The sequence below is a fragment of the Hyalella azteca genome, unplaced genomic scaffold (genome assembly GCF_000764305.2).
Source record: "Hyalella azteca isolate HAZT.00-mixed unplaced genomic scaffold, Hazt_2.0.2 contig13457, whole genome shotgun sequence".
Classification (NCBI taxonomy): Eukaryota; Metazoa; Arthropoda; class Malacostraca; order Amphipoda; family Hyalellidae; genus Hyalella; species Hyalella azteca.
In genome coordinates, this window is record NW_025943380.1 from 587,747 (window position 1) to 607,146 (window position 19,400).

Genomic DNA, 19,400 nt, shown 5'->3' on the forward strand with positions numbered 1-19,400 from the left:
GTGGGTGCGTTGTGGAAATTTGGAATTTATTCGTGCACGTAGGCTGCATTATTATTTATTAAACAAAATATTACAGTTTATATCTCGTTATTTAGGCATATAGACAAAATTATTGAGGACAAAAAAGGGCGAACTTAATAAGGATATGGCAGAACATTTTAAACTCCGCGTTTTGAACAGGGCAGGTTTCACATTTATCGCAATTATATTTAATTTTTAAATAATGTTCCAACAATATAAGTTTCGAGAAAAAAATTATCGCACTGCGTCACACTTTGCTATAGAATAGTATTTATTTGCGTAAAAATTTATGGGTGAAGAATATGTGCGACTACGTTCAAAGAATAAAATATTATGTAACAACGCATTTTATCTTCGGTTTACAGGCAAATTAATGGGTAAAACACCTGCGATTTCCCGGATATTCGCGTGAGGATTCAATGCTAAAATATTTTGCGTTGACGAGGTCGACGTCAATTTTTTTTCCAGGACGTAAGGCAAATGAGATCCGAGTGATAAATGCCAGTATGGCAGTGCCAGCGAGATATAAATTACGGCAATTTTTATTAGGACTATAGCCGTCGTCGCAGTTGAGATAAATGTTCTGCAACTGCAACGCTGCTAATTTTCAGCGTAGAAAATGTGATAGAGTATAAAATCAAACGTTGCCTGATTTTTCTAGGATTTGTGTACAGAGATATAACGTACTATCAGTACATCACGTATAGAGATATTGCTGCGGGAAAGCTTTGCTACACATTACGTAGACAGCTAAAGCATTATGGTCATGAAAGTTGAAGGCTATCTAGGAAATGCTGCAGAGTGTGACAGGAATTCATTTTAGTAAAAAATCTAGTTGAGCAACAATTTCAACTAACAATAATTTACAGCAGACACACTTCTCGCTGCGTATAACCGACATATGGAACTCTTGGACACGCAACTCTCCATGCTAGCATCGTTGACGCTTCCATTATTAGTAACGCGCTGAAGAACAGGCTAGATTAAAGCTATGCAGAGGCTTATGTTTCGACTGTAAGTGCCTCCCAACTAAAAATTTGGTGTATGATCAGCAGCCACTTAGCTTAAACGTCAGTTTTGGATAGATCTGATGGAAAGCCAGTTCTCAGATCTCCAAGAGATAAGTCCAGAGCATTTAAAAATTGGCCTATTCATGCACTTGTTCGTGAAAAACTTAATTCTAACTAATATTCAAATGAAATATGATTATATGAGTTTTATCTAGAATGACTCGATAAAAATAGGAGGATTAATGGGACTTGTACAAGTCTTTTCTGCTGCAGAGGCAGTGAGGCATGGACAAGTGTTCCCTGCTGCTGCAGAGGCAGTGAGGCATGGACAAGTGTTCTCTGCTGCTGCAGAGGCAGTGAGGCATGGACAAGTGTTCTCTGCTGCTGCAGAGGCAGGGAGGCATGGACAAGTGTTCTCTGCTGCTGCAGAGGCAGGGAGGCATGGACAAGTGTTCTCTGCTGCTGCAGAGGCAGGGAGGCATGGACAAGTGTTCTCTGCTGCTGCAGAGGCAGGGAGGCATGGACAAGTGTTCCATGCTGCTGCAGAGGCAGTGAGGCATGGACAAGTGTTCCCTGCTGCTGCAGAGGCAGTGAGGCATGGGCAAGTGTTCCATGCTGCTGCAGAGGCAGTGTGCCTTGAACCATCAAGGAAATTGCCAGGGTTTTAGAGGATATTGGCCGAGTATCGGCCACCGCGTGATGGTTGAGGCCGCGGCAGGCGTGTTGTTGTGAGGCCAAAGGCAGGCGTGTTGTTGTGAGGCCAAAAACGCTCCTTTAACCTGTAATGGTGGCGAGTTCGATGGCTGCTGATAATGGCGCCCTGAACTAACTTGGTACGGAAAATTTTCAGGTTGTGATGGGGTTGAGGGACACACGAAAAATAGGAGACCTGCTGCAAAATTGAATATGTTTGGTATGTTTAGGACAAGTGAATGTTTAACTATAAATTTTCTTGTACTTGTGATGCAATTGAGATGTTCTCTTAAACATGGTGACATTATTAGAAAGCAAAAACATTAGTAAAAGTAGATTTAATGCATTATCATGAGAATTTATTCAATCAAAAATAACATAGGACAAAATCAAAATAACCAAAATTGAGAAAACTGTACTGTAGCAATCGCAGATGCTGGATTTAGAATAAAAATTCATACTTGTAATTTTATTACATTCGAGTTGGATGCCCTTTCGAGTACAATTATTTAAATCGCTCGAATTTACATGGTAATTGAGTTTCAATATACATTCTAGCAGAAATCATCGAGTAATCCTACAGAAAGGTACAATTTTGGAATTTTCATAATGCAGTTAAATATAAATCTTACTTTTCAAATTTCCTTTCTTGCTACTCACGGTTTAAAAAATACATTTTTGAATAAGCAACCTTTGTTATATTATATTTTTAGAGAAAAAATATGATACGTCACGTGAAATCAGAATTAGTAGTCCAAATTTCAACTTTATTCATATCTTCATAAAGGAAAAGAAAACTCAACGCATGAGACGTCATAACCTCTGCCGCTTCGGGTCGAGACTAAAATAAAAAATCATTACAATTAACCCAGTACAAATTATGGCCCATTATACAAAATGACTCTAGCCAGCCAGTCGGCTACTGCACGTGTATTGCAGCTCTGGAGTTTTTCAAGCTCCCTAAACGCAATGACAGCAAAATCAAATTACATATTATCAGTTTACTGCCTCTAAAAATTCGCTAACATTGCAAAGAATTTACCGTAGATAGGCACCGCTGACTATTAATTGTATATTTTAATGAGGATTTTTTAATGTTGTACGTTCAATGAACTCAGCTACAGTCTAATTAAATAAACATTATAGCAATTACCCCTTCAAATTTTATGCTCAAAATCTAATGCGAAAATTGTTAATTATTTGTCGCGAAAATTCCATAATTATATCCATGCTCGACGCGAGGATCAGACACGAGCTGTGGCACTATTATGAAACAGTCATTTAACTTAATGGCATTATTGTTGGTTTGCAACACGTGAGTTATTTCTGCCACTGAACATTTATAAAATTTCTTACAATTTTGAGATACGTCGAGCTACTACATACATGAATTTATTTGCTTGAATAGAAATCTTTCGTTGCTTTCTATATTACTTATGTTGTGTTTTCCTCAGTAATGGTAATTTTTCTGATAGTAAAATGTTTATGTGAGATTGCGAATGAAAAAAGTTTTCATTATTATTTTTTCATTGTTTTCTTATTGATAATAACCTTCTTCTTTTCTTTCTATTTTATTTTTAAAGAGTCTCAAATATTCTGTCTTAATTTCGATCTTGATCTTCGTGTTTAGTCGATGGTTCAATTTTTCTACTCATAAGTTCTTTAAAGCGGAAAGCGCTAGCAGGTATCTACAATACAAAGAAATGAAGATTATTCGCTTTAGTCTTGGCTATAGTGCCTTTGCAATCACTGGGTGGTTGAACGAGGATGTGATATGTCTTTATTTAGTTTAAATTTGATTGTTTTGCTTGTGACGCCGCGAATTGGGGTTTTATGTAATTTTAATCTAAAAATGATGAAGCGATTGATAACAAAAAGAAAAGTGGATCAGAATTTTACCGCAAAGTTAGTTTTTAACCTACAATATGAAAATGTAGACTGCACTGCCATGGCTACAATGAGAGCAACAATGTTGTGTAGTGCCATCGACAGTGGTAGGAAACAGAATATTTAGTACAAAGTTGAATAGATTAGTACATCGAGAATGGTTTCTTGCGGGTGTATTAAGTATCGAATAATTTTAACTATATACTCCAGAGTTTTCTTGATAATAGTTAATAGGTTTTAGGGCAACCGTTTAGAGTGTTTTTAGATTCTTTTTGATAAGAGTATATAGTGTCTAAATATAGGTGCATTTTATTGACTTCAATAGAATATCGCAAAAACGCCAATATAATACACAAGCTTCTAAAGGCTTAGCGATTATTCATGACATAGCTTCGTACAACGTGATTAACCAATATAAATCATTCATGCCAATGAAACTCACAATCGCTACTGTATTCATGATTAATGTGCTATCAAATGATGATCGATCGATCGCACTGAGTGTTCTCTTACTGCATGTTTTGCCTAACACAAAATTCGTCGCGAAACGTGCATTGCTCGGTTCTTTTTCTTAAGTGTATTCTGTTGCTGTTTATTGGTTTTTCTATTGATATTTTTTATGATTTCAAGGCTTCAAAAATTTTCATGGATAAACGTGATGCAGCCATTTATGAAGCATTTAAACTATTTCTAGTTTTTTGAGATTTCAGATACAATTCAACAATTTGTGCGATGACGTTTAGTCGCAAATAATTATGACAGAAGATAATTATAAAGAATTATAATATTCTTATGAACAGGCATTTTTATTATGATTATTAAATGTAATTATTATTGTACAATTTGATATAGTCGGCGTAATGATAATTTCAAGTACCTCAATATAAATAAAATAAAAATTGCACTCCTCTTCCAATAATCTAAATATATTGAAAACTCTGAATGCTTTACCAACGATGCTGATAAATTCTGGTTGATGATTATATATTCAATTATTTTATATTCATATATTTATATTATAAATATATAAATATATCATTATATTATAAATATATGGAAATGGATATTTGCGTGAGCTTCTAGTGGAGTAATTACTTGGAGTTTAACACATTTGATGTCGTATCGCCGGTCGCACGTAATCTGTTAGTGCCTAGCCCCTGCATGTATATAAACGTCGTGTCTTGAAGCCAGTAAAGACGGAACAATTTCGTAGAGCCTCTTTTTAAAAACGCAACTATTCAGTAATGCCTATGAATCAAATGCTTAGTCATATGTTGTCTAGAATACCAGGTATTTCATTGTATTTCCGGAGTTTCGTTCCAATTGGTGGACTGAATTATACTTCCTGTACTTGATATTGTATAAATGAATTTCTTACTATTTATAAAGCTTTCGTATAATTACAAAGTGAAGTCTCGCGCTTTGTGGTTGAGGCGTATATAGCTGAACTTTGTGCGCGAAAATGAGTTATGAAATTTTTTTTAGTCGGATCATTATAAACTGAATCTAATGTCACATATTTTATATCAGGAAACAGAAACAATATTTCTGTACAACAGCAAGAATTTCTGTACAAATTGGGCATTTGTACTTAATGACACATTCCATAATTTTTTAACGTATCGATCGGAATTTTTTAGCCTTTTTTTACACCAGTTGTCTATCATCAATCAAAATTCGACATGTTCACTTTGCCGATTTTGCTCAGGCGAAAAACTTTAAATATAAAGCGACTTGTCGACGTCATCGCTTGTTGCTGTGGCCGGTGTGCCGGAACTGCTTTCTGTTTATGACAAGCAATCGTTTCCTCGGTGGTTGCACAAAATCGTCATTGCAGAGAACCACGACTGGAAATCATCGTTCTTAATGGACGTGGGCGAAGCAGAGCACAGCGCCGCAATGGGACAGATTTATGGCTGATGTTATCGGCCGAGGCGCGCCAGAGTGTGTGATTTGGCTCACAAAACACGGTCGGTTTTGGTAAATGAACTGCAATTTTGCCTTGCATGGTGTGCGTCGAAACAAATCTCTTTTTCATTGGTGACATCCTGGTAAGAGTAAGAAATAAAATAGCAACAATCTATTTGAGGGAAGAGAAGTATTTTTTGCCGTGAAATATTTCGTTTACCACATCTTAGTCCTTTGCATGAACAACGAAAAATTTTCAGACATCTTGGTAATGCAGTTAACTAAAAAGTATTGGCGACTTATTGATATATTGCATTTAATGCGAAAATTACATACAATGTTTTTAATTTTATAATGCCTTAATATTCAAAATACACAATAATATAAAAGAATAAACCCATTTATGTGTAAGAATAAATTTTTCATTTGAAACCCAAGCCGTTGATTATTTTGTCATTTCTCTACCACTTCACTATCACAAGTTGCCTTAGGAGTATAATATCTAATTTTGTGAATATTTTACGAAAAATTTAATCAATCGAAATGTTCCCCGGCTGCCCCATAATCTCTTTACCAAAGGGACAAATATCGCTGTTTTTTGCATCAGCAGCCGTCGCCAGGAGGTTCAATTAGGCTTCAAGAAAGCTCGGATCAAGCTCAGGGTACGCGAAATTGTTTTGACTCTTCATTTTAGAAACACGAATTGTACGAGTGAATTGATTTTGAATATATTCGTTATATTTGAAATTCGAGAAATTCAGAAAATTCTGATGCATTTAAACCATATTTTTTTGATTAACGCTTGTTCTCAACTATTTTTTTTATTTCTGGGCTAATATCTTGCCCTTATCAGAACATGAGGATCTAGCATAAAATATAAGGATCGACCAGACAATATGAGGAAATACCAGATTTGTTCATTGTTTTCTCTAGCGAGAAGATTGGGTACAATAAGAACAACAATTACTCTTATTCATTTCCCTGAGAAGTTAGTGAACAATAATTACTCGTGTACATTTCCCAGTCTTTCCGGAACACAGTGAGCGAACAAATTCAGAGGATGCGCCAGCGCTCGTTTCTGCATCTCATTACAGGTTCGCTAAGCCATGCCTGTCGTGCCCATGTAGATCATTTGAGCCGCGGCGACCTCCAAGGGAGGAAACTCGACTGCAAATTGATGGCTCGACTTGATGAACTGTGGCCATCGAGCGATCGCGTTATTAATGATTATGAGCACCGATGAAACCTTCTCTATAATTGATCAGTATTTTCAAGGAGGAATATTCATGCTACCGCAAAAAGTAAATTTAGAAAGGTTTAAAAATTTGTATATTAATACTTCTAGCATTGTTTTCCAGAAAACATTTATGAGTGAATCTCAGATCGATGTAACAACTCCAAAAATATTTTTCATATCAATTTGTGAATGCAGAATTATAAATTGTATTATTATGCATCAGGATACAAATACATTTTCCGAGATATTAGAATTGCAAAATTAAAAAATAAGGTCGGAGAATTTCAGGTAATGACTATATTAATTATCGCAAATTTTTTAATAGTGGGAATCAACCTTCCACACAGAACTTACTCGGTTACTCCATTCTTTTAATCTTGGCTTTAATGAAGCACTTGTGTGAACTTGTAATAAATGTCTATTTGAATTTCAATTTGTCTGTCGCTTTATTAATTTTATAGCAGTACTAGGTATAAAAATTCATCATGATTTTAACATTGCTTCGTTTTGCTTCGGGAAATTCGGCAAGGAAATTCTTTGGGCTCGTTCCAGCCCCACGAATGCGAATACATATGCTGTGGCCTAACGGTAAAATTCAGTTTTAAATTCAGCGTAAAATCGTTGGCTTAAGAAATAGCCTAAAGAAAATTGTCAAATTTATCCGTGCATTTTGAGTCCCGTTATTGAGATCTCTAAATTGTCAGTGGCGTCTTTTAAAATATTCTTGATGGATATTTGTTCCTTAACAAACTGCTCCATTTTGTTGACTGAACAAATATATCCTATCCGCGTAGAATTCGCTGAAGGTTTGCAAAATTTAGGCGAGAATTTTCTAGGAGCAAATTGCGAGCAATTTATTTTTCCGCCGTCTATTACCGAAGTTTATTTTTTTTGTTGGTAAATTAAATGCGTCATTTGTTTTGCATTATTGAAATCAGGAAATTGGCATAAAGATTACATCAGAGTATTGTTGATATAAAATATTTTTTGCTATTTCGCTGATCAAACAATGATTGAACACTACTTTTTTGACAGTATAATTTATATAAATATTATGGAGATCATTAATTTTAAATTAAAAGCATCTTGAATTGTGTTTTATCACCAATATAATATACCTCATATAAAAATCGAAGGATATTCCGACCTAGTAGAAAAAGCACTTGATCTTTACTTGGTACAATTCTTCACGGCAGAAAAGTTCTCAGTAGTTATTTTGATGCGAAAAATATCATCACATTACGATATACTTTGTAATGTGATGTATTCTTGTAAATAACATGACGCTGAAAATATTATGTCTCGAGTATTAAAAATTTCTTTGGAGCCTGCGGCGCCGTAGACGTACAGTAATTGGACGGCAGATCAATGATCAAAGAAACGGAGATATCAGAGAGAGAATATTTCTTTCAGAAAAGTACAGATATTTGCCTACCAAAGAAATATGTGGAAAGAACATTTCGAGTATAATTTGTCAATATAAAATGTATTTTATATACGTTCACGCGCGTACGGTAATGGAGTAACGTACTTTCATGGAGTCATGGTTTCACGGTTTAAGCATCATCGTGTAACTGCGTGCCACGGTTTGGGCATCATTGTGTAACCGGTTTAAGCATCATCGTGTAACTGCGTGCCACGGTTTGGGCATCATTGTGTAACCGGTTTAAGCAAGATTGTGAAAGACGAACCAGAAACTATAAAAGAACCACACGCACTACAACACTCAGAGCCAACAAATCCTGTACATATCGGAAGCTTTACACATCCTTTTCGGAGGGAACTATTAGGTGTTTTTCATGTTATTTAAAGCATGAAAATTGTGCAGAACTTCTGAAGAAACGAAAAAGCTTGCAGAGACGAAACATCATCCTATAGACGATGGTGGTAATTCTGATAGCCACACTGGGCAGGTCGTTAATGAACTGCAAGTGGTGGTGGACAGAGACCCTCCATGGTCGCTTCACAAGGTCCCATACTCAAGGAGCTTCGTAATTTTTGTTAAGGACACCACATATAATTAGACGTGAGGCCAAGGTTGTTACACGATTGAGTAACATACATTGTATCGCTAAGTAAAAAAAATGGCCCTGAACCGAATGTTTCGACTTTATTTTACCATTTGTGTGGTCCATCAACACACCTGACCACAACCCTGTGTAATATTTTGTGTGGTTTAATGGATGAATGGTCGCGCCTCATGCGAGATTCAGGTCGACCTGAACTGACGGATTAAGATCGTTTCCCCTGAATTAAGACTACGATGAAGGCCTGGCTTAGGTTGTGATCCCCTTTCAAGGACACCAATGATAATTTGAGCGAATCCTATGGTCTACAGAGATACCCGAACAGTAATGAACAGGATTTATATGCACCTGTTCTTAGCTGATTCATGAATATTTGTACTTAGATAAGGAAAGTATCGTTTTTCGCATTCTACTGAATGATATTATTTTCGCACTCTACTGAATGATATAATGATACATAATTTCTTTGCCCCTATAAGCCATTGACGAAGCATCATACTTAACTGCAATTTGGCATCGTACTTCAATCATACCGAAGATTCTCAGTAATTGGTTTCAGGTTATTCCAATTAACATTTAAAAGTTATTTAGTTTGGAAAAACTTTATATAAATTAAAATAAAATTAAGTCACTTTCCACTCAATTCAATATAGTTTCACATCATTTAAAATATATATGTATTTCAAACGATACCCCTGCTCAATTTTCGAGGCTCCGATATATATATCTCTGTCCGGAATTAATACCCAAATTATTCTGTTTAGATAACAATCAAAAACAATAAAATCATCCCTTCAAGTCTCAACGAGCGTTTGTTCCGAACACGAGAATAAGCTCCAGCCTCCCAACTGGCAGGCCAGCCTGAGGACGGACATCTCAGTGGATTTCCATAGCGTCCGTCGACTAGAAACGCGCGTCTTGCATTCTAAAGCAACACAATTTAACTGGCGGCCGCTGTTCACTTTAACTGAAATCTTGTCGACTTTAGAGCAGCAGGGATGCCACAAATAATCGGTACACCCACGGCACATGAAGTTGCAATGTTCTAGTCATTGCTCTACAATGTACTTGTTTGAATAAAAGTAAAAGTTTAAGAAGTTGAAGATCAACTTTTGCGTATGGAAGTTATGAATAAATTATTTCGCACACAAGCATAGATTATATTTATCACACACGAATAGATTATTTTTCACCCAAGAATTAATCATTTAAATACGACAAAAAATTAAATGACTTGGTGTGAAGTTTTTTATGTTAAGATGTGATTATAGATCGAAAAATTTAAGGCCCAATTATGACAAAACGATTTATTTGATCGGCATGACTTTTCTGATGTAACTATAAGGTTAATGATCATCAGGTCTAAAGCTTATTTAAAACGTCCAGAAATAGTATTCATTAAATCATTCATGTTCAAGCTTCAGTCCATAAATAAAATCACATTGAGCGGTGCCATCATTTCATCATTTCGGATTGCCTTGGTCATTATCGTTTGAAATGGAGGTTATATTGGATCAGAGCATCAAGGAAATTTCTTGGCCTGATTGTGGATTCGATTGCAATATTCATACCCTTGTCAATATCGAGTCATCGAAGAAGTAAAAACGTAGCTTCTCTTGTTACGTTACCGATGACACAAAGCAAGTGAAATTCGATTAATTTATGCGATGGACCGCTAATTATTCACAGGAAAAAATCTTAAAAACAATTAGACTAAGTAATAAATACGTGTAATAGCCATCGTTACCAAAATTCTCTCATGCATGACTTATTATTTGAAAATTAAGTCATTAGCTGGAAAATTTTACACGATAAAAAACAGAAAATTGTTTAGAAAAATGTTGTATGCCTAGCGGCTGGAATAGCTTCTTATTGAGCTCACAGTTCACGAACTTGCCTGAGCCCAAGTTATTTTATATCGCAGGTCATGGTAGATACTCATGTTTTTTTTTTCACATTAACAGCCGTGGATGACTACAAATTAATATCTAATTAATGTTGATTTATTTAGTGTCTGCTTTAAGAGCACTCGCTTTCTGATGCTATATTATACTCTACACAGGCTATTATTTCCATTTAAGTTTCTTTGTGTTTAAACACTATGCCTTCGATCTTCACTCAGCACTGAACGATCACGTAAAGGTCAATGTCCACTCACTAACTCCTCTCTTTCAGACTATAATTATGCAACTGCATTTTATGCTGCAGCCTTAATGGAAATTCCTGGTTGAATTGTAGAGCACAAGGGACTTAAAGTTTCAGGAGGGGAGGATCGATGCGGCTATGCGGGAGAATAATTATCACATTTATCACGCCATGAGAGATGCTTCGATTGGAAGAAGTTTGATGCAGTATTGATCCAGTTGAGGCCGGCTTGTGGGCACGGCAGCAACATTCACTGAGTCTTTTCTTGACTCGTAGCCACATTATTAATGACCTGATAAATAAACAATAAATGAACTGAGGGACACAGGTGGTTCTATGTACTCCGGATTCATTAATACTTAATTTTTATTTTGTTTCGTCTTTGAAAAGCTAAATAAACTTAAATATTATGATTAAGTATTCAAGGGGCAGTTGAAATTGAAATTGCCATGAAATTCAGTATGCTTATTCCACAGCAGATGCAATGAACAAAGGAACCAAATTGCGTTGGCGAATTAATAAATTTAAATGTAAAGCTATCCGTTAAACAACTTTCAAAACAGAAGCCAAATTAACGAGGAGAGTAATTTATTGTACAAGCTCCAAGGTCGGAGACATTCGAACGGTAGAATATGCGAGTGAAACATGGAAAATGGTTGCCATATGGGGAATTTTTATTTGTAATAAATTAATATATGAGGTTAATTTAATAATTATTCTTGTCGGTTACCCATGTACACTATATTCTTCTTTACTTTGCTGATTAATCAATTTGTCGTTATCTTTCATACGCATTCAGACAGCACCTTTAACTATTATTGCTCAAAATTTGAGTCTAATGATGTGCAGCGCCTAAATGAAATTAAAACGCTAAGCTGAGAATTAAAATACAGCAACCAAATTTAGCCTCGCTGGAAATTGTATAATAATGATCATAGAGTATTATTTTAGAATTTCTGTTATTTAGATATTATATTATAATGGAGATTAATATAAATCGATATTTTGCTACGATAGCAAGCAATTGTAACCGTTAATTAATTAATTAATGAATTAACGCATTAGAGGTGATTAATGTGTTCATTTTTGAGTATCGCAGACATCTCGTTTATAACTCTGAACTTCCTTGGCCGCTGGTTGTATAATGAGAAAGACCTTAAAAAATACTCCGTGATATATTGCTCGAAATATATATATTACGATTCTAAAAATTATATCATGGGTAAAATGGTGATTCCGATTGTAATTTTCGTTAACTTTATTGACTTACTGCATGTACGCATCCTATGTTTTCTTCGAATTGGAGTTTTTTTAACAAAACAATCTCATTAGTAATTTTTTCACAGTGTCATCGACACAGCTGACGAAAAACCCTAACATCTCGCAAAACATGAGCGGTATTTTCCCACGAATGTCATTCGGTAACTTGATAGCAAGCGATTATCTGATATCAAACCGACGCAATTTTCTGCACACGCGTTTGTTTTCGACTGCATATAATATTAAATGCAGGATATGATAAAACTTGGTGGTTTTGCGTCACATAATTGTTCATGCAAAAAACTCACCACAAGCCTGGCCTTGACATATTCGATCTCTCAAAAATTTGTGAACATTTAAATAGGCGTTGAAAGAAAACATAAAATACGTATAATATTGATTTTATTTAATGCCCCACTAAACATACATAAACTCATGTTACTTATTAAATGACTCACATTATGGAGAAATCCGGTTGAAGCTGCTGGTTTCTTCGAGCACATAATTCTTTCAGTCAGCCGTTATTTATGCCTGCTTTCCATTCACATTCTGATTTTCTAACTCTACTCATTCTACAAATTCACTAACGTTAGAACTTCACTGACATTATATCTGACGTTATGATACAACACTATTCATGTTTAACTTTGATTCGCCTAACAGCTGGAAGTCAGCATATTTAAACTAAAAATTAAATATGATATTAAATTGCCGCACAAAGCGAGGACAAGATCACTTCTTCTTCCCTTGTTATCATAACAGTCGCCAGAAATAATGTTTTATGTGCACTTGTTTAAACGATTAAATATGAAAAATCTACACGATTAAATTAATATGAAAAATGTCTCTCATGTTAGAATTTTTTAACCTTCACTTATATTATTGGAAAAATGCGCAGCAAATTTCCTGAACTTTTTGTTTTCAATGAGAATATGAGGGAGTTAGATGACTCAATTGGATGCATTTATCAACTGTCAAAAAATCAGCATATATTAGTCGTCGAGTCGAGTTATACAATTATGTAAAACCACTTCAATGAATCCCACTTGTCACGCCTGTTTCACAAGCCTTAATCGCCCCATTTATCCCATTTTCTTACTAATCCCACTAATTACGTTATTTGCTTCATTTGTCCCACCTTCTCCACTTAAAGAAACTTATAATGTTACAGTGGGTCTAAGAAGAAGAGCGACTTAATTAAATTTAAGGAGGTTAGTCGTTTATTAGTCTTTCGTGCGCCCTTATTTCTCAGAGTTTATCTCACGAAAGAGATAAATGTCCCCATCTCGGGAACTTTGATTTTGATCACGTATGTAGTGCGCTATCATTGAAGCTCAATGACGTTTCGACAAAACAACTGCACATGCAACACGTCAGCTCCAATAAAAGCTGACATGTGCCAGGCTGTGATTTTATTTCCTAAAAAACCCTGTTAGAGACAAGGTGAAAACTATATCTAAAATACCAAACATAAAAAGCCATTAATATTAAAACATGGAAATTTTTATTACAACTAATTATAGACTGTCAAATCATGCTTAGATACCTGACGCAATATAAATTATCTTAATTTCAAGATATCATTTATCATAAGTAAGACGTAGAGATGTTTTCCGAAAGATCCACACGTTACTAGTTAATAGGATCCAAGAAGTGTATAGAAATCGTTTACACACCAACAAACAATACAGGCCAAGAATATTTAAACAGGAGATAAAATTAGTTTGATCTTCCCTGCACGATTTGACATTGAAAAAATATCCTCCCACAGTTTTAATTTGCTTCATTATTTCCAGATAATTTCTAAGTCAATGCATACCGTTGTTGGGTTCTTGCTGCTGTGCGCGGCAGCTGCTAATGCGCAGTGGGACGCTAACGTTGTCAACGGCCAGGTAAACTTTCATTTATCCGGAGGTTTCATAACTTTAAGATAGAACGATAGATATTTAGATATAATAAAATGGTTATCAGTGATGGGCAGAAATATTTATTCTTCGACGCGAAGTCTATTTGTCAAAGAAGGGGCGTGCGCACAGTGGCAACGTATGACAAGCCTATTTCATGATACATGTTAACTTGATGCGATTTGCCATCACGTGAAATTTTTTGTGCGAACATTCGTCAGGATTTAAATCTCAAATGGTTAGAATAAACATATATATGTGACAAACTTCAAGGACTCAATTTGGACGTGCCTAAAAAAAAGGAATGCACTTAAGATTTTAACGTGTTGCGTCCAATATCTTCCATGGAGTTAATTCCGTGCACATATATTAGTTTTTTTATTAAGTTAAGTTTATTAAGTTTTTATATTACATTTTTTCAAGTTTATTTTTGCAGGTAATCGTCCACTTGTTCGAATGGAAGTGGGAGGATATTGCAAAAGAATGTGAGAATTTCCTCGGTCCAAAAGGATTCGGAGGAGTACAGGTGTGTAGAAAAGTGCTCGTTTTGTTTTAAGCTATATTAAAAATTATTGTGAAAATTTCAAGCCTCTCAGATCAAAATTATTTCTGTGCAAGATATTGAGTTTTCACCAAAATGAAACTTTGTTATTATTTTCTATTAAGTTATTTTGGTTCTATAAATCTGAATTTTTGGTACGGAGGCGTTCTAAAGTATATGTAATATTTTTCACGTATCCAGACGTCTCCACCCAACGAGTATGTAGTAGCGATGCAAGACGTGGTGAAGAGGCCGTGGTGGGAGCGCTACCAGCCTGTCTCCTACAAAATTGTGTCGCGATCTGGTGATGAAAACGCCTTCAGAGACATGGTCCAGCGGTGCAATGCTGTCGGTGTTAGGTAATAAAAAATATTTTTCTATTAAGATTTTAAATTAGTTTTTATGCGCAGCATTATAGCGAGAATGCCATAGGAAAGAAGAATTCATTTCAATTTCGAACTCCATGCCAGTAAGTTACTTTTGATTCTGCAGCAATATTGAAACGCAAGCGTTGAAGGAACAAGTGGCCACTATCATTTATTATTACTAATGATTGCTCGTCTTTTTTTGGGGAAAAATTGTTTTACAAGTCCATGGGAAGCAGAGATTAATAAGGTTAATATAAAATTATCATACTTTACCATAATTAATTATTTTCACCTTATTCCGAAGGAAACAGAAACTAATTTTAAACTATATATAATGTAACTACAGCATAAATATAGTCATTTTTGCAGCTTTCAATGCTCTAAAACACTTTTCCATCTAATATCAAAAGAGATAATCTAATCATATTGGGATTATGATAACATGCGTACAATTTGTTGGACAAAAATGCTATTATATGTAATATTCTGCGAACAGGATTTATCCGCACCAAAATGATATTATACATGATATTTTCTGGGCAGGATTTATATGAATGAAATGCTGATTTGTGTATTATTATGCGGACAGGATTTATCCGGATGCAGTGATCAACCACATGACGGGCGGTTGGCCGTGGGGCACTCCGAGTGTAGGAGGCAGCAGCTTCAACTCAGGCTCAGAGGACTACCCTGGCGTGCCGTACTCTGCCTGGGACTTCAATGATGGCAACTGCTACACTGGGTCTGGCAGTATTGAGAACTACCAGGACGCTACACAGGTGCAAAAATAAAGAACGACCTTTAAAATTTCACGGATTAATGTTATTAATTATTAAGCCTGGGACTTCAATGATGGCAACTGCTACACTGGATCTGGTAGTATTGAGAACTACCAGGACTCTACACAGGTGCAAAAATAAAGAACGACCTTTAAAATTTCACGGATTAATGTTATTAATTATTAAACCTGGGATTTCAATGAAGGCAACTGCTACACTGGGTATGGTAGTATTGAGAACTACCAGGACTCTACACAGGTGCAAAAATAAAGAACGACCTTTAAAATTTCACGGAGTAATGTTATTAATTATTTTGTCGTTATTACTTATTTCTAAGTCGAGTTTGAAGAGTTTCTTTTATACAGGGTGCAAACATCCATATCTGGGTTCATGCGATTGAATATGATGGTGTCAGTTATATTGTTTAATGTAAAATAGTAGAATAAAATAAGGCAGCCTGTATTGCTGTATATTAGCAATACCTGTCCGCAATACAAATTTAATTGCCTCTAGACTGATTAAAAATTATCTTTCCTCCAGGTCCGAAACTGCAAGCTCGTTGGTTTGAACGACTTGAACCACAGCAAGGTCTACGTACGACAGAAAATTCAAGAGTATCTCAACCACCTCATCGACATCGGCGTGGCTGGCTTCAGAGTTGACGCCTGCAAACACATGTGGCCAGGGGATCTGCAAACAATTTTCAGCGGCCTTAAAAACCTCAACACAGATTACTTCCCTCCAGGGTCCAGGGCCATGATCTTCCAGGAGGTCATCGATCAAGGTGAATTGGCGTCATTATGAAATTATTATGGCACGTAAATCGCCTTCAGAGTTAGTTCTGGATCTAGAATGGAGAGGGAAACCATGCGAATAAGAAAAGATTTCATTCCAGTTCTTTAAGTGAGGATAATTCTTTTCTCTCTAAAATTTAAATATAAGACTTTAATTTGTTCATATATTTCGCTATTCAGATTGCGTTAGTAAGCCAAGTCTTCACAGCTTTGTTCATAACCATCAAATTTTATCCAACAGATCTTTTGAAGGGAATTGAAAACTTTTAGTTTCATAAGTTCACTCTCATGTGCACCTCATGAGGCAGCTGAAAGACTCACAAATCATGATAAAATATTTTGTTTTCAAGGAGGAGAACCCATCACTGCAAACGAATACACTGGCATCGGCAGAGTGACAGAATTCAAGTACGGCCTCAAGTTGGGCATAGCTTTCCGAGGTAACGACAAGCTCATGTACCTGAAGAACTTCGGCGAGGGCTGGGGCTTCTTGGACAGGGCTTATTCCCTGGTCTTCGTGGACAACCATGACAACCAGCGAGGACATGGTGGAGGTGGCGATCAAATCTTGACCTTCCGGGTGCCACGGCTGTACAAAGTGAGAACTTTGAATTTAGTGATCATTTATAATTCTTAATAAAATAGATTAGCTAGCGTGCATAGTTACTGATTTTTTTCTTATTATGATTATTCTTTACCTTTTTCACTTACCCCTATGTTTTGCACTCACATAGCAATCAATTTTTCCGTTCATCGAAAAACATTTCTCATATGATGCACACAGATGGCCACAGCCTTCAAGCTAGCATGGCCTTATGGCTTCACGAGGATCATGTCATCCTACAACTGGCCCCAGGACATCCAGAACGGCCACGACAACAACGACTGGATCGGCCCGCCCCACGACAGCAACTACAACATCATCTCTCCCACGTTTGGGGCCGACGGCGCCTGCCGAGGCGACTGGGTTTGCGAGCATCGCTGGCGGCAGATCTACAACATGGTCATGTTCAGGAAAGTCACCCACGGTGAGTGGCTACCAAAGTGGTCATAACATAACATATTTATCTCGGCGCTGAAGTGTAGGCCTGATGTGGCCTGTGGCCGATTCTTTTCCTTTTCGTGCCTTGTTCACAGAAGATCTAATATCGTTTCATATGACCAGATCTTTTCATGACTGACGATAGTTTCAAGTAGCTACTAGACTTTCACCGGGTTCGATATGGTACTATGCATTTAAAATCTGAACATATATTTTTCCATAGCTTTATCTAGTCTGTTCTTGAACGCGTTCATTCTTGAAGCGCCAACGATGTCATTGGGGAGGCTGTTCCACATGTCGGTGATTCGAAGCGAAAAGAAATTTTGTCGCGTGGAGAAGTTGCAGCGCAGTTTTTTTAGTTTATAGCCGTGGCCCCTGGTGTTGGTTCTTAATTCAAATTCTAGTAATCCTTCGGGGACCTTGTATAAACCATGAGTATACTTGTATACTTCAATGAGGTCCCCACGCAGACGTCGATAACTGAGGCTTGGAAGCTTCATAATCTTCACTCTTTCTTCATAGGACTTGCCCTTCAAGCCTGGTATTATCCTTGGTGCACGTCTTCGAACATTCTCTATTGAATTTCTGTCCTTTTCAAATCTCGGTGACCTTACAACGTTTCCAAACTCTAGATTCGGGCGCACGACAGCAACAAACAACTGCTTCATCGCTTCCGCATCTAGGAATTCGTATGAGCGCCTGATTAGTCCAAGAAGTTTGTTGGATGTGTTAGCTTGCGTTTCAACGTGCTTAGAAAATTTTAGCTCCTTGTCGACATAAACTCTGAGATCTTTTTCCACACTAGACTTTTCAATCATTACTCTCTCGTTGCAACCATGTCTTCTCATACTGTAATCTTGCTGTCCATTTTTATTCCCGAGGTTAAGTACTTTACACTTGTCAGCATTAAACCGCAGCTGCCACGTATCAGCCCAGTTAACTAAACTCTCAAGATCATCTTGTAATTGCGCTTTATTTGACGCATTCTTCACTGTATTATAAACTATTGTGTCGTCGGCATACATGGATCACACGCTGGAGACTGCTTCTGGCAAATCGTTTATAAAAGCAACGAACAAAATAGGCCCAAGAACGCTTCCTTGTGGCACGCCACTGCGCACTGATACCCAGTCTGACACGGTTCCGTTAATACTGACACGTTGTCGTGTACCTACTAGAAAATCTCTGATCCATTGGAGTACGTATCCCTTAATTCCCAAAGACTTTACTTTACGCAACAGCCGCTCATGAGGAACACTGTTAAATGCTTTGGCAAAATCAAGGTACAATGCATCCACTGGCTCCCTTTCGTCCAGCAGGCAAGTCCAATCGTTCAACGTAGATAATAAGTTAGTGGTGCAGGATCTACCGGCGATAAAACCATGTTGACAATCTGATATGAGATGGTGAGCAATCAAGTGTTCGATAATCCTATCCCTCACAACAGATTCCATTAGCTTACAAACAACACTTGTCAGACTGACAGGGCGATAGTTGCCGGGGCTACTTTTGTCACCTTTTTTGAACAATGGTATTACTTGAGCTTCTTTCCAGTCGGACGGCAAAGTTCCTTCGTTCAAGGTTTTTGAAAGAATACTGTCAATGGGCCGGTCAGAACGGTTGCCAATTCTTTGAGCAATCTGGGATGGAAGCCGTCTGATCCACATGACTTGTTGGGATTTTGAGCTACCAGGCGCTTGAGAACCTCTTCTTCGTGTATTTCAAAACAATGGGACCACAGCGGGTCATGGGACCACAGCGGGTCATGGGACCACAGCGGGTTA

The 19,400-nt window shown here is 36.8% G+C and overlaps 1 protein-coding gene across 1 annotated transcript; it reads left to right on the forward strand.

The window, feature by feature from the left end:
• The first annotated feature begins 13,606 nt into the window (after positions 1-13,606).
• On the forward strand, positions 13,607-17,628 carry LOC108672490 (alpha-amylase 2B). The gene is made up of 8 exons (XM_018160157.2): positions 13,607-13,631; positions 13,985-14,080; positions 14,529-14,618; positions 14,835-14,992; positions 15,591-15,780; positions 16,321-16,564; positions 16,925-17,172; positions 17,359-17,628. The coding sequence occupies exons 2-8, from the start codon at positions 14,000-14,002 to the stop codon at positions 17,626-17,628; spliced, it is 1,281 nt and encodes a 426-aa protein (XP_018015646.1). The 5' UTR covers positions 13,607-13,631; positions 13,985-13,999.
• Positions 17,629-19,400: the final 1,772 nt, after the last annotated feature.

Coding starts and splice junctions, on each gene's coding strand:
- LOC108672490 (XM_018160157.2), top strand. CDS start 14,000: ATGCATACCGTTGTTGGGTTCTTGCTGCTGTGCGCGGCAGCTGCTAAT. Junction 14,081..14,528: donor CTAACGTTGTCAACGGCCAG/GTAAACTTTCAT, acceptor TTATTTTTGCAG/GTAATCGTCCACTTGTTCGA. Junction 17,173..17,358: donor GGGTGCCACGGCTGTACAAA/GTGAGAACTTTG, acceptor TGATGCACACAG/ATGGCCACAGCCTTCAAGCT.